General features: G+C 37.4%; 3 protein-coding genes across 6 annotated transcripts; 2 read left to right on the top strand and 1 right to left on the bottom strand.

Moving 5' to 3' along the window:
• The first annotated feature begins 1474 nt into the window (after positions 1 to 1474).
• On the top strand, positions 1475 to 5531 carry LOC125190334 (mechanosensitive ion channel protein 10-like). Of its 2 annotated transcripts, none has more exons than XM_089059332.1 (7): positions 1475 to 1793; positions 1949 to 3359; positions 3435 to 3555; positions 4042 to 4335; positions 4433 to 4635; positions 4730 to 5028; positions 5122 to 5531. In XM_089059332.1, exons 2-6 carry the CDS (start codon positions 1960 to 1962, stop codon positions 4989 to 4991), a joined length of 2280 nt encoding a protein of 759 aa, XP_088915458.1. In that variant the 5' UTR covers positions 1475 to 1793; positions 1949 to 1959; the 3' UTR covers positions 4992 to 5028; positions 5122 to 5531. The 2 variants fall into 2 exon arrangements, with proteins under 2 accessions (XP_088915458.1, XP_047943568.1); XM_048087611.2 differs by having other exon boundaries at positions 1476 to 1793; positions 4730 to 5032.
• LOC125190087 (ubiquitin fusion degradation protein 1 B-like) lies at positions 5160 to 6635 on the top strand. Its single transcript, XM_089059333.1, has 2 exons — positions 5160 to 5282; positions 5803 to 6635. Exon 2 carries the CDS (start codon positions 5876 to 5878, stop codon positions 6515 to 6517), a length of 642 nt encoding a protein of 213 aa, XP_088915459.1. The 5' UTR covers positions 5160 to 5282; positions 5803 to 5875; the 3' UTR covers positions 6518 to 6635.
• A 1565-nt stretch (positions 6636 to 8200) lies between these two features.
• Positions 8201 to 9412, bottom strand: YLMG2 (YGGT family protein). 3 transcript variants are annotated; one of them, XM_048121167.1, is made up of 3 exons: positions 9146 to 9412; positions 8641 to 8837; positions 8201 to 8556 (listed from the first exon to the last, which is right to left on the bottom strand). In XM_048121167.1, exons 1-3 carry the CDS (start codon positions 9383 to 9385, stop codon positions 8322 to 8324), a joined length of 672 nt encoding a protein of 223 aa, XP_047977124.1. In that variant the 5' UTR covers positions 9386 to 9412; the 3' UTR covers positions 8201 to 8321. The 3 variants fall into 3 exon arrangements, with proteins under 3 accessions (XP_047977124.1, XP_047977126.1, XP_047977127.1); XM_048121169.1 differs by having other exon boundaries at positions 8641 to 8834; XM_048121170.1 differs by having other exon boundaries at positions 8641 to 8831; positions 9146 to 9411.
• Positions 9413 to 14721: the final 5309 nt, after the last annotated feature.

Here is a 14721-nt window from a genome sequence, read left to right as displayed (position 1 = left end):
CTTCATCATTATATAACGAGGAATGCATCCTCTCAATAAAAATAAATCTATATTACATGAATTAATTTGCTTACGAAGATGTACTTGGTTCGTTCGGTTTGATTTTGTAAAAAAAAAAAAGCAAATGAAAATATACCAAATAAATAAATTTCTCTTAATATAAATGTTCTCTTTAATTTGGATAATATTATTATTGGGATAAGGAGTTACTTCTATACAGTTATTGATATACTACTCCAATTCTCGTGAGATTATTCGTGTTACCGCAAAATAAGTAGTACTCCATATTTGCAACACTCAGATTTTAGCCCATCAAGAAAAATTGTTGGGCTTTAAGTCAATTAAGTCAATCCGATAGAATCAAGCCCACATAAATAACAAGATGAAGAGAAAAAAGAACAATAAATTTGAAAAAATGGTTTATTTTGTTCAAAAAGGGAAAAACAAAAATATTATATTCATCCCTCTAAAATATACTATCCTTGAAACCAAGTCAATATCAAATCATAACAACTTTTGATTTTATTTTTTGCTTTATAGAATAGTGGATGGTATATCCATCCCACTTTATAATGGAAATGCCTTCCTTTATGAGAAATTGGCGTTATTACAATCGATTTACTCTGTATTTTTGCTCACAAATTATTGGTGGTCAGGAAAAAAAAATACATATTGAAAAGTTGTGAGGTAGACATACATGGGCCTCTTTGTATGGAAAAAAGCTTGTAATAAAAATAAAATAAAAAAGTATAGCCAATTAAGCATACATCATCATCATATCTTGCGGAATTTCAAAAGGGCCGGCCAAGAATTTGTATAGTACTTTGATTAATTAAATTATACTCCTTCCGTTCCATCCTTCCGTTCCAAGATAAGTGACTCATATTCTTTTTTGGGACGTCCCAAGGTAAGTGATCCATTTTCTTTATTGGTATTCTTTCTCTTACTTTTTCTCTCTACTTTATTTACTCTCTTACTTTATTCACTTTCCACTTTACTAACAAAATCATATTTCCTTAAATCTCGTGCCGAAAAGTTTGTGGTCACTTATTTTGGGACGGAGAGAGTAATTACTTAAAAGTTTATCTAATAGGAGTACAGTAGTTGCCAACTCACAACAGAATTAGTTGGAAATACCGGATACAATTATCAGGATATCTTATTAGATAAGTAAATACTCCAATATAGTAACAAAATTCCCACCATCAAAACACACACACACACACTTAAAAAGTTAGGATGTCAAAATCTTGCTAAAATATTTAAATTCCAACTAAAATGGAGTAGAGATGACTCCTAGTATTAAATAAGTGCAACGCCCATCTTAATTAGGGTTAGTAGTGATTAAATTCTTTTATACACGAATAATGATTACTTCTTCATGTTTTGTCTTGAATAGTAAAAGTAGCTTTACCACTTTTGGTATTATAGAGGAATAAATACTATAGTCAGCATCACTTTATTGTTAACACTAGTGTTGATAGAGTAAGTAAGCTAGTGAAAGTAAAGAATTTTAGAATAGATTTTGTTATTCAAATATTTCTTCTTCTCCGTCAGCTTTCTGCTTTCTCTTTCACACACACACACACTCAAACTTGGACTTAACTGTCTGTTTGCTTCTACTGCTGAATCTCTCCCTACCGCAAACACATACTCGATCGGAGGCATGTGAAGCTGAAATTTGTAGTTTAAAAAATCAGCTGCGATATTAAAGATTACGAATTTTTATGTAACACTCCACCAACTGAATCAGATACTACTTGATCTCGTTTGCGAAATACTGCCGCCGACTGGTAACACCTCCTGCTACTTTTTAGTATCAAGTGCAAATTTGAGTTTTTAAATTCATTAGATTTTGGCAGCTTAGACGTAGGAGTATTGAATTTAGATGTGGAAAATGGCTTCTCATTCTGCTCTGTCGTATGTTTTCCCCCATTTTTACTGCCAGGTTTTTGAACTATGGATGGAAATGATAGGGCTCGAGCAGAAATTAGCATGATTGGGAATCAGAATAGGACGGGTGATATGATAATTGACGTTTCTGAAGATGCAAAACCTAACCTTTCACCTCTTAGAGAACCCAATGCTTCTGCACTTAGTGCTCAAAAGTCACCACCCATGAGTTATGCCTCACCCGAAACTGTGAGGATTAGTGCTAGTAAGCCTCCCAAGATCCCCACACCTGAGGGTCTCACTAGGCGAAAGTCTTTATCCAGGTCTGTTTATTCTAAGCCAAAAGCTCGATTTGGTGAGCAATCTGTGTCTCTTGATGGTAAGATGTTTGATGAGAGTGGTCCGGAAGTGAATGTGGTCCACAGTCGGGGTGCTTCACCTAATCATGTGAAGCCGGACGCTGGTAGTGCTAGCGTAAGGGATAGGACCGTGCCGGTAACTCCCAAAACCCCGCTTATGAATTCCTTTAGGGGACTCGACGAGGATGAGGAAATATATAAGAGGGTTAGCAGCAGGAAGAAGTTAAAGTATAGGAAAGTGAAAGCCAAGGTTTTGGTTGAGTGGTTGATATTTCTTTTTTTTCTTGGCTGTTTGATTACAAGTTTGACTGTTCATAGGTTTCGAAACATGATGCTCTGGGGATTAAGTCTTTGGAAGTGGTTTGCGCTTGTTATGGTAACCTTTAGTGGCTTGCTGTTTACTGAATGGCTGATGAATTTTGTTGTTTTGTTGATTGAGCTAAATTATTTGCTGAAAAAGAAGGTATTGTATTTCGTTTTTGGCCTGAAGAAGATTGTTCAAGTTTGCCTATGGTTGGCTTTGGTGCTTATCACTTGGGCTTTGCTGTTCCGGGAAGGGGTGGATAAGTCGTCACATGCTACTGCCAAGATTCTGGATCTTATAACTTGGACTATTGCTTCGTTGCTTATTGGTTCGTTCTTGTGGCTATTGAAGAATTTGTTGCTAAAGATCTTGGCGTCTTCGTTCCATGTGAACACATTCTTCGACAGGATTCAGGAATCAATCTTTCACCAGTACATACTATTTTCACTTTCTGGCAAGCCAGTCATGGAGGCGGAACAAATGTTGGGGAGAGCAAGCAGTAATGTAAGTCATTTTAGTTTCCGCGTAACGAAGAAAGATAAGGAAGGCAGGGAAAAGAAGGAGAAAGAGGTGATTGATATCAATAAGCTGCATCAGATGAAGCAGGAAAAGGTCTCTGCCTGGACCATGAAGATGTTAGTTGATGTTATATCTAATTCAGGGCTCGCCACAATTTCTAATACTCTCGATGAAAGCGTCTATAATGGGGGCAATGAACAAACCGACAAGGAAATAACAAACGAGGAGGAGGCAATTGCTGCTGCATATCACATTTTCAGAAATGTTGCTCAGCCTGGTTGCACGTAAGAAACTCATGTTTTAGAATTGTTCCTGCACCATCAGTGTTTATATATCTTCACGTTTTCATTATAATACAGGTACATTGACGAATATGATATGAGGAGATTTATGATTAAGGAAGAGGTTGACATTGTATTTCCGATGATTGATGTGGGCGAGACTGGGAAGATTGACAGAAAAGCTTTGACCGAATGGGTGGTATGACCCATTTTCTTAATAAGTTTAAGAGAGTGTTGCATTATCATAATCAGTAACCTACTAAAACAAAATGAATTCAGAGGTTAAGATTCATAATTCATTGCAAACCAAAATCTGAGAAAGCATAATTGCGATTGCAATATACTGATGAGGGTAGATGAGTTTATCTAACATATTGATGGCACCGTACAACTTATTTTATTTCTATATCGATCTTAACACACTCTCTGCATGTGTATACAACTATACATATATACATATTTTGGCAGTATATAGTATAGTGTTTATTTTGTTACGTTGTTTTGGGGCAGCACCCCCCCCCCCCCCCCCACCCCCCCCTCAACTTATTATATGGCTATGCCTTAATATCATGGACTTCTTTGCAAAGTCGTTCATAGATGTCAATCTGAATTCTGAACTGATGTAGTTTAACTGCAAATGACTAGACACAAGATCTCTGCTAATCCATTTTTCATGTTTATGCAGGTGAAGGTTTACAAAGATCGCAGAGCACTTGCCCATGCTCTTACCGACACAAAAACTGCTGTAAAGCAACTGAACAAGCTTATTACTGCGCTTTTAATGATCATTATTGTGATTATATGGCTTCTCTTGACGGGGATAGCGACCACCAAAGTGCTTGTTGTTATGTCGTCTCAGCTTGTTGTGGCTGTTTTTATGTTTGGAAATACTTGCAAGACTATATTTGAAGCTATTATCTTCGTATTTGTGATGCATCCCTTCGATGTGGGTGATCGCTGTGTTATTGATGGTGTTCAGGTGACTTTTCTAAATTTGCACATGCTTTGCTATTTGCTGAGTTCTTTTCATTAATCATGAAGCTCTCTTTCATTCTTCCATCTGGGGAAAACTGCAGATGATCGTGGAAGAGATGAATATCTTTACAACTGTGTTTCTGAAGGCCGATAATGAGAAAGTGTATTACCCAAATTCTGTTCTGTCTATGAAACCCATAAGCAATTTCTACAGAAGTCCAGATATGGGAGATTCGCTTGAGTTCAGCATTGATTTCAAGACATCAATGGAGAAAATAGGCTCTTTAAGAGAGAAAATCAAGAAGTAAGTTATGTTTTAAAAGATGTTTCTTTATTTAGAGCAAATCCAGTTAGATACTACTTAAGATTGTGTTTCATGTCCTACTTTGAAACATCAGATACTTGGAGAAAAACCCTCAGCTCTGGCATGAAAATCACAACCTCGTCGTTAAGGAGATTGAAAATGTGAACAAGATAAAGATGGCCCTCTTTTTCAACCACACCATGAACTTCCAAAACTTTCCAGAGAAGAGCAAGCGCAGAACCGAGCTTGTTCTTGAAATGAAAAGGATTTTTGAAGAGCTGCATATCAGATATGATCTCCTTCCTCAAGATGTTCATCTCAACGATTCTAGAACACCAACGGAAAGCAGCAAATGAGCTCCTGTCGAACTCAAGAAACCAATAGGTGTCCTCTGTATGTAAGTTTCCTCTCTCCTTAGTAGTAGTAATTGTTAGTTTAAGTTTGTTCTACAAATGCTGGTGAAAGAACTGAGTCTGCTCTTATCAGATTATGATGATGTGATTGCTGTAAGATTGAAGTTCATACAGCAAGGTTGAATTCGAGGAGGAGCAAGAAGCACCAATTTTGCATATATGCTAATGTCGGGTTGTGAACCAGGGCCGAATACTTAAATATTTTTTAAATCAAGTAAACCACTATATATGAAGGTTTGGATACAATTGAGAGTGAGGGGGTCAAGTAGGTTGTACAACATTTTTTGAGGGTCTGAATTTAAATTTCCTAGTGTTAAGCAAATTCTGGTTGCATGGGCTTATTTTTATTTATCCAGTTTGCAATGGAATTGTGAAGTAGTCAAGGGTTGAAGATTGGTTATATTTACGTAATTTATAAGTAGAGACAAACTTGTATCGATCTGAGTTTAATTAGAGATCCTTATATGGTAATTTAATTTGTAACTATGGAAATATGGATATTAGGTAATTTAATGAATTTCCGTTATTTAAAAAAGGCAAGAACAAATATTTGAGTTTCCTTTTCCTACTCAAACTCAAACTAGGTCCCTCCTATAAAAGCACAGTAAAGCATGATCAAATTCACAAGTCTAAAAATCTAATCGAATTATTCCTTGAAATAAAATTAAGTTTGGTGAAACATGTCTGGGTGGGAATCGACGAGCTTTGAGCCGAGTTTGTTGGAAGAAGTTCTGACGTGCCTCCCCTTCGACAGGTACCGCAATCCGGAGCTGGAATCGGGCAACAAGGTGGTGCTGCCACCGTCGTGTCTGTCGCGGCTGAAAGACATGGGCGTCCGGTTCCCTTGGCTGTTCAAGATTGAGTCGTTCAAGTCGGAGAAAATCTCCCACTGCGGCATGCTGGAGTTCTGCGCGGACGAGGGGTCTGTGTACGTGCCGCGGTGGATGATGGAGAACTTGGGGATCAGAGAGGGGGAGGACGTGATCCTGCGGGATGCATGGGCGATGACGGGGACGCGGATGAAGCTGCAGCCGCACGAGGGGGCGTTGCTGGAGGTGGGGGACGTGAGGGGGGCGCTGGAGAGGGCGCTGAGGGGGTTCTCGTGTTTGAGTAAGGGGGATACGATCGGGGTGAGGTGTGGGGAGAGGGAGAGGGAGTTTTTGGTGGATGTGCTCGATGTGGGCCCCGGGGGAGATGTTATCTCTCTTTGTGACACAGATTGCGCGGTTGAGTTTGCTACGCCCTTGGACTATCTCAACAAGGAGAGGGAGAAGGAGAAGAAGGAGAAGGAGAAGGAAGGAGGGGTGTTTAGGGCGTTCTCGGGGGTGGCGAGGCGACTGGATGGGGGAAGGTGCGCGACGGCCACAGAGGAGGAGAAGGAGAAGGAGAAGAAAAAGAAAGACAAAGATGATGCTGAGGAGTTTAAACCGTTTAGTGGAAGAGGTCGTCTCCTTGGGGGACCTTTCTAGTTAATTTCATTACTACTACTCCATGTACACCAACCTAGACTTACTACTTTTTTACTACTCCTACTAGTAGTACTACATTAATTTTATATGGTTAATATGTGAATTTTGCATTCGTTTATTATCACACTTAATCTTCTTATAAAACCGTTGACCCATCTATAAACTTAATCTACTATTATCAAATTTTCATTTATAATTAATTAAACTGTTGTATTATTACATTCGGAATTTCGGCACGCATGCTTTTTTTAGGCAACTTTAGTCTTTAAAACGGATTTGGATCCCCTGCTGTGGAGGAATCACAGCAGGGGTGCTGTGCTTCTCACATATTATTTTTAATTATAAAAATAACTTTATTTTTTAATGTTATACTTTATGAATAAAATATTGGAATGGGAGAGCACAGCATCCCCTGCTGTGATTCCTCCACAGCAAGGGATCCAAATCCCTTTAAATCCCTTTAAAACCAACTCCATCACAAACATTTCAATTCAATATGATCCAACATGCATTAATCATAAACTGAATAAACTTTATGAATTATGACAATTGTAAAAGATGTGATTTATAGAAAATTATTTGATGGTAGAGATAATGAGTGGATAAAAGGCAGGCGAGCTACACATATACAATGTTTTGCTTTTAATAATAATAATAACGTGATATCCTTTCGATTTCGATTTGTGGAAAATTAATACTTATAAACTATTTTTTGCACATATCGGATACTAGATATACGTCCATCCGCAGTTCCGCTCATCAAAATTTAAAATTAATTAATGTTTTTCCAGCGGTTTAATTATCTAACTTTGGGCGCCCGCTTACAATGTTTTGCCCCAGCAATTGCAACTTGTTGGAAATTTTGAAGCTCGACTGTCCAAAATTGACCACTCTATTTCTTCAGCTGTTATGTTGAGTGTTTCTTGACAGCTTTAGTGACAACTGCTAAAATGTGTGGTAATTATATGAAAAGCTTCGATGACAACTGCTGAATATCTGGTTCTTTTGCTCATACAGTCTATTTTTGAACTCAATATATCTTAAAAGGGCTGTGTAATGCACTAATACTAATATATGCCTCGTCTGTACTGGAAGAAACATTCACTATAACTACTGTTATATCCTTTGCTAGCTGCTAACATACAAAATCTGGTTATGTTGTGAAGAATGCAATGTCATGTTATGCTTTCCTTTAAACAAAGAAATGAATGCAGACTCGTCATCATTTTTGGTTCTTACTAACGCTGGTTGAAGTTGCCTGGTTTATGAATTCACATTTTTGCCTTCATGCAATGAGCAAGCAGTTGAGGCAGCAATAAGGCAATGTAACATGCTTGATGTTCGGTTTTGCCCTGAGGTGAGTTGGGAATTCTGTTTCTCGTACATGTATTCATTCCTAGTCATTAATGTTTGACTAAACTTGATGTTACTTTCCTTTGGGCAGATATCCCCATCATGCATGGGAACACTACGCGTAGCATGCCCAAGTTTGAAGCGCAGCCTACCATGCACGCACGTCATGACATTAAAATCTCTAATTTTGTATTTGGCAAATAACCCTGTTTTCTTGCATCATGAAATCTGGGGAATCTTTTTCATAGCCTGTCAAATAAGAGAATCATTTATTTCTAATCTTGATCAGCAGTATTCTATGAAATGAGAAGGGTAAGAATAACAATGAAATGAGTGAATCTGCAAATTTTGCTCCAATTATATAAAAAACAAGGTTACATGAACTCAAAACTTACATTCTGTGCAAGAGGAAACAGAAAATACTGTGGAAAACATTCTACTACTACTACTACTACTTTATATGAGTGTTGGACATTTTAGGCTGAGTTCCAGCAAGCCTTGCCATCCATTTCTCCTGCGACGTCGTAGGACGGGTGAAAGTGGGAGGTGGGAGTTCAGCAGGCAATGCAGCAGCTGTGCTTGTGAAGGCATTTAGTACAAGAAATGCTAATACTGGTGAAAGATCCAAGCCCCCGAGTGGTGGAATTAAGCCTCGGAATATGTTCAAATATGGGTCACATAGTGTGCTGCAAAAAAACAAACTCCCATTGTAATAAGCTGAGAAAGTGTTGAAACATGATCCATCATCCATGAGCATGATCCATACATACCTGAGGGGGCTAACAACGGCGGGAGGAGCGTTAGGAAACCAAGTCAAAACCAATCTGACAATGAGCAATGTGTTGTAGATGTTCAAGAAATTGGAAAGCCCACTAGCAACCACCACTCCTGCCACAGAATCACCGGGCAAAATTGCTGCAAACTTGTGAGAAGACACCATTGACAAGTTCCTGCGCTGAATCTTCTTCTTCAAACAAGTCAGCAATGCATCAATGTGGTTGTTTACTCTTATTCATTATAAGTGGCTTCTTATTAAACTACTCCTACTAGATTGAGCTGCTAATATACATACAATGGGATAACTTTAAAGTATTTCATCTCCTACTACACCTAATCACTAATCACTAAACTAACTCTCCAAATCTAACATAAAAGATTATGCACCACAAAATCACAAATCAATTCAAATACCTAAGCCTCAACAAAACCTTCAATTTCTACAGAATGCATAGTAAAATTGTGTGTGTGTTACAGTGAATTAGAGAGAGAGGGAACCTGGAGCTGGAAGCAGCTATGAAGATAAGCAGGAAATGATAACACTTTATCAACAATCTCATTTTGGGACCTCATAGCATCCACCATTTTCACGCAATTTTCCACATTGGAAGCGAATGTTTTGTGGATTTCGCGAACCAAAAATGGATGCGCGGGTCGTCTGCCAATAAAATCAAAAGGGGTTGAAGAAATTGGAAATATCTGCAAATTTGGAGCGCCCAAATTCCGCTCTTCCTCCATTGACGTAGGCTTTACAATTTAGGAAAGGCTTAGAATTGGATAAGTTGAGTTATCAAAAAATAGTTTTCATATTACCCCCTCAACTTCTTCGATTTTACGAATTACTACAATCTCGATTAATGAAATTGGGCCTGCTTTATTCTTGTAACGTGGGCTATGTCATATTTTTTCATTAACAAAACGGATGGGTATTTATATACTCCTACTTCACTCAAATTTTATTTTGGTTTGTCTCCTACTACATTGAGTTATTTATTTTTTAGAAAAAAAATATTTTTAGTTTATCTTATTTTTATTATAATATATCTTAATTTATTCTCTCTCCATTTTAAAACAACAAAAACGTAGTTCATTAATATTTATTAATTTTAATACTCCAAAAGAAAAGATCCAAGTAGTAACTTGTGATAAAGTGAGTATTTTGTAGTAGCTAATTTGGAAATCTTGAATAATTGTCGCTTTACATTTATCTTTTCCATGAAGTTGTTACTATTATAATCATTCTATGCAATGGACATTGTGGCGTTTTATGGAACATAATTGATATTTTGTCTTGTTCGTTTATTCTTTAATAATTTATCTCAGTTTAATACATTGATTGAAAAAAGTAATAATGCAAACACATTTGGGGAAAAATATTTAATTCATTCATTAAATGAACACGTGATTATGATCATACATTGTTGGAACCATTTTCATCTTGAAAATGATTTGCACGTGATATTGGACCCATCGTATACCTCTCTAGAGTATCGACATTCCCCTATTTTATGACAAATAAAAAGAATATAGTAGTAAATAGTAACATAACAACATCAATCATCGTATACATAGTACTAATTCATCAATTAATAAGTCATTCCTACTTATAAGATATGCATAATTCCGGCATCATTATAACAAATTCGATCATAAACAATTTAGATGGTGTCCGATATATAAATAGACCAAAATAATATGTTAATAAGAGTTTACTAAGTCTTAAAGTACATTTTATGTTTAGATTACTTGAACTGTAACATTAATCTGCATTCTCGAGCAATGAATTGGAAGGCATGTGACAATCGTATGAAGAAGGATGCTCCAAATTTATGATTTATTTGTACATGATACTACACATTCATACCATACATTTTAATGAAATGTGTGATTCATGACTTATTTCATCATATGTACTTATGGTATTAACAACATGAATTTAAGCACATTTGTCTAAATAAAATTGGTAATGCCAAAGTTGGGCACGTGGTGGGCCACTACTAGGAAATGGACTATTTCCGGATTAGGCTAAGTAGATTGGGCTCTACCAAAGCCCATTACCATACAAATGTCGTTTTCTCAATATCAATCAATTATCAAAACATTAATCCTACTACTCACTAATATAAATATAAATAAAAAAAGTAAAATTTATAACATTTAAAAAAAGAAGAAGACAATCACTTTATCTGAGCATGTTGAAATGAAGAGGAAGTGCTGTGTTTCGAGATTTTGAGTGTCTCTTGGAGCAAAGAAACATGGCTGAAATTGACCTTCGATTTGACATTTCAATTATTATCCGATATTAACTAGGAGTAGTAGCAGTAGTGATTAAAAATTAAAATTCAGATTACTGCTTCTACTAATCAAGTAAGAGCACTCCCAATGGCACTCCCTTATTTCTCCCTTATTTCTCCCTAATTCCTGCCATATCAGCGCCACATCAGCATCACATTTTATCCCCAATTTTTAGCCAACTGCTACATTGGTTTCTCCCTTATTTCTCCCTAACTCAACATTTCATTTTTACATTATTATTTTTTATATTATTTAATTTTCCCTACAAATGTATTTAATAAATAGACTAATAATGAACAATTCATCGTTGTATTAATCATTGGAAAATATAATACAACGAGAAAAAAAAACTACAAATAAAAAACGCAAATAAACAAAGATTTTTAAAAAAAAAAACTAAGACGGAGGGGCCGGAGGGGCGTCGGGATCGAGGCCCATCGTAATCTGCAGGCTTTGGATGCATTTCCAGAGGGCCGCCTTTTCTTCAGGGGTCCCGCCGCCGGTGAAGTACAGCGTGTACATCTGCGTCAGATTGGCGACATTGCTCGAATAAGTGGCTTTTTCTAAGTCGATGTGGGGTTCCGACTCGACTTCCGACGTTGTGCCCTTCCCCTTCCGCCTCCCCTTCGCCTTCTTCGCTCCCTCCGGGCGCTCGTGCGGACCATCCCCACTCAAGTCGATGTGGGTCGCGCTCCCCTCGCTCTCCGAAACGCTAAGTCGCGAGCGCACCGATTTCCCGTGCAGCGCGACGTGCATCCCCGTCCGGAATTTGGGGAGATCCTTCAGCTTATCGTAGATGTTCCAATACTTGAACCCCTTCGACAAGTACTTGCCACAATACCTCTGCATGGCCTCATCTCGGACCATATGCTCGTTCTGGCCACTGGGCATGTTCGCCAACAAGTTAGAATAAATACCGTTGAAGTGGCCGCAGTCCCTCATGAGGCGCTCCCAATGCCGACGGATCGCCTCGCTGCCATGGTCCTTCATTGAGGCAGTCTTGTGGCTCCTGTACTTCGCGGCAACCCGCTCCCAGAATATGATCTCAGTCTGGTAGTTGCTGCGCTCCGCGTTCTGTGACGTGTCCGCCCAGCAGGTGGCTATCAGCTCGGACTCTTGCAGAGTGTAAGTAGTCCTTACCCGCTTCGGCCTCTCATCGGAACCCGTATCAGTCGCAGCCGACGACGCCGGCGCCTTCCCCCTCCCGCTCCTAGAAGGCGGCTCGGTGGGCGTTTCTTCCACCTCGAAGTCCTCCGCGCTCAGTGTCGCGGCCTGAGATTCTTGGTCGCCTGGGGTTGATCCGGGGGTGTCGAACTGGGGCCGATACACATCGTCGGCTGGAGAGGGCATTCTGCCGGCAGAGTTGAAGTACGGAGAAAGTCTCCGCGCCGGAGGAGTCTGCAAAGGAGACGGACCCGCGTATGGAAGTTGGCCGGGAGGAGAACCCATCGCCAACAACGAGTGCATCCACTGCTCGTTTGCTTCATCCGTGTTGGGAATTTGTGAACTCGACTCTTTCCCCTTACCCTTACCCTTACCCGAGCGGGAATTTTTCTTCCAAAAGCTCATAATTTTTGGAAGATTGATGAAGATTGAAGATTGGGAGAAGAGATTGAAAATGGAGAGAATGAAGATTGTGGGTGATGAATGGAGGAAGTGGAGGAAATATTTATAGGGGTGGGATGTAAAAATAGCCGTTGGGCCGAAAAAAAAAAAATAAAATTAAATATCGCCGATTTATCGCCGAGCGTCGCCCACAGTGGCCGGCGATCGCTCGTCGATAATCCGGCGAAAAAACGCCGCTTGGCGTAAAATCGGTAGGATTTTCGCCGAAAAATCGCCGAAATCCTCCCAATGGCCGGCGATAAGTCGGCGATATTCGGCGATTTTTCGCCGGATTTTCGCCACCCCCATTGGGAGTGCTCTAAAACAAAGAGAAAATGTCAAAAACTGATATTTCAACATAGGTTCATTTTACGATTTTGGTCTTATATTTTATCTTTTCGGATTAAAACTGTTTAAAAATCGATTAAGATCGGATTAACACCGTATAAAAATTGACGGAATTGTTACTATAGGACCAATTGTGATCTGAGTTTAAATATTCATGCTGTAAAAATTCAAAAGATAAAATATAGAACCAAAATTATAAAATAGACATATATTCATAGCAGTTTTAGCCTATACTTTAAAACAAATTAAATTGAACAAGTTCATTGTTAAGCCAGGAGATTTATAGTACTCCATGACATAATTATTAAATTACTCCATGACATATTTATATGTTACTCCATATGAATCAATAATAAAAGTAAAATATTTGATGAGTTATAATATCACACTTTGTAAATTATTATTGAATTCAACTATAGTAGATGTGTATAAATATAAATTTGAATCAATGTGTATATAAACTACTACGATGATTACAAACATAAAAATAATAAAAAATACTAAAAACTTAAAGAATATTACAACACAAGTGTGTGTATTCTTTATATACGAGTACAATAATCCTAGAATTTGATACTCTGATTTTAAAGTGATTTGATAATGTACATGTAATAGCTACTAGCATTTCATAAGTAGTTGTAGTAGTAATTTCTTTGGAAATTAAAAAAAAAAAAAAAAAATGCAAAACGACAATTTACTTTGTAACAAACCTTAAATGAGTCAAGTGGTCTTATCCCAAAAAATATAGCACTAATCCATAAATTCATTTCAACATGCATGATTTTTAGACCTAATTGAATTAAGAAGTAGGAGTAGTAGTATTAATTAGGTTTATGATTTATTATGAATAATAATGACAACTTCCGTTTGTTGTTTACAAGATTTTTTTGTATTCATTCCCTTTTTATCTTGGTTTGTTGTGTTAAGATGTGTAGTTGAAAGAACCACACCAAATCTAACATGTGTTTATACATTAGATTTTGTCATTCACTCAGATTTAGATATGATCCCTACAAAGATTACAACAAATCTAGTATTCTTAGGCATTTCTTACTTTATCAATTGATTCCAAAAATATTGCCAATTATATCACCAAGACAACCTAGCCCATCTTTCTGAAAATGTCCGTTACTCCCACGTTTCACATTAAAAAAGCTTATAATTATATGGAATATCACATAACTGATAATTATTTCCACACAAATCGAAAAAGGGTAGTTAGCATGGATTAAAGATCGAGTTTTATTATTCGTTTACATACGGTGCCTTTTTCTTTCATTGGATAGTTAATGTGTACTTATAGTAATTGAGAATATAGTATAAATTGTTAGATAAATGTAAGAACTAAAACGCATGCCTCGGTATGATTATAATATACTCATAATAAACAATTTACTACTTCCTTTGTTTATAATTTAAAAATTCATTTTATCATTTTCAAACAACATTTTAAAAACGTGCTTAAACTAAGTAGAACTTCTATTATGAGATGGGACAAAGGAGGTAATAAATATGGTTATCCATGTCAAATTTTCAATTCGATTAGTAGTTAGTAAAAATTAATACAACTAGTAAGTAGTAGTGACTAACAAATATGGTTGTTACTTATTAGCATTAGGGATGTAAATCAGGCTGGCCCAGCTTGCGGACCAGCCCTATTCAGGTTGTGGGTTAATCAAATACGGGCTAATTGGGTGTGGTTTTTTTTGGATTATAAAATTTCGATCCTAACTCTAAAAGCTCAGATTTCGGGCTAACCCACTGAATTAATCGGATTGCTACCGACAAAAATAGCATGCGATCAATCCAATAAATAATTATGAAAA

Source organism: Salvia hispanica, chromosome 5 (genome assembly GCF_029641045.1).
Source record: "Salvia hispanica isolate PSC_SH4W2 chromosome 5, Shi_PSC_v1, whole genome shotgun sequence".
Taxonomy (NCBI): Eukaryota; Viridiplantae; Streptophyta; class Magnoliopsida; order Lamiales; family Lamiaceae; genus Salvia; species Salvia hispanica.
The sequence above is the reverse complement of the archived record's forward strand: the minus strand, read 5'-3'. Positions and strand labels throughout refer to the sequence as shown.

Coding starts and splice junctions, on each gene's coding strand:
- YLMG2 (XM_048121167.1), bottom strand. CDS start 9,385: ATGGAGGAAGAGCGGAATTTGGGCGCTCCAAATTTGCAGATATTTCCA. Junction 8,838..9,145: donor ATAGCTGCTTCCAGCTCCAG/GTTCCCTCTCTC, acceptor ACTTGTTTGAAG/AAGAAGATTCAGCGCAGGAA. Junction 8,557..8,640: donor GCCGTTGTTAGCCCCCTCAG/GTATGTATGGAT, acceptor GTTTTTTTGCAG/CACACTATGTGACCCATATT.
- LOC125190087 (XM_089059333.1), top strand. CDS start 5,876: ATGGGCGTCCGGTTCCCTTGGCTGTTCAAGATTGAGTCGTTCAAGTCG.
- LOC125190334 (XM_089059332.1), top strand. CDS start 1,960: ATGGATGGAAATGATAGGGCTCGAGCAGAAATTAGCATGATTGGGAAT. Junction 4,336..4,432: donor GTGTTATTGATGGTGTTCAG/GTGACTTTTCTA, acceptor GGAAAACTGCAG/ATGATCGTGGAAGAGATGAA. Junction 4,636..4,729: donor TTAAGAGAGAAAATCAAGAA/GTAAGTTATGTT, acceptor TTGAAACATCAG/ATACTTGGAGAAAAACCCTC.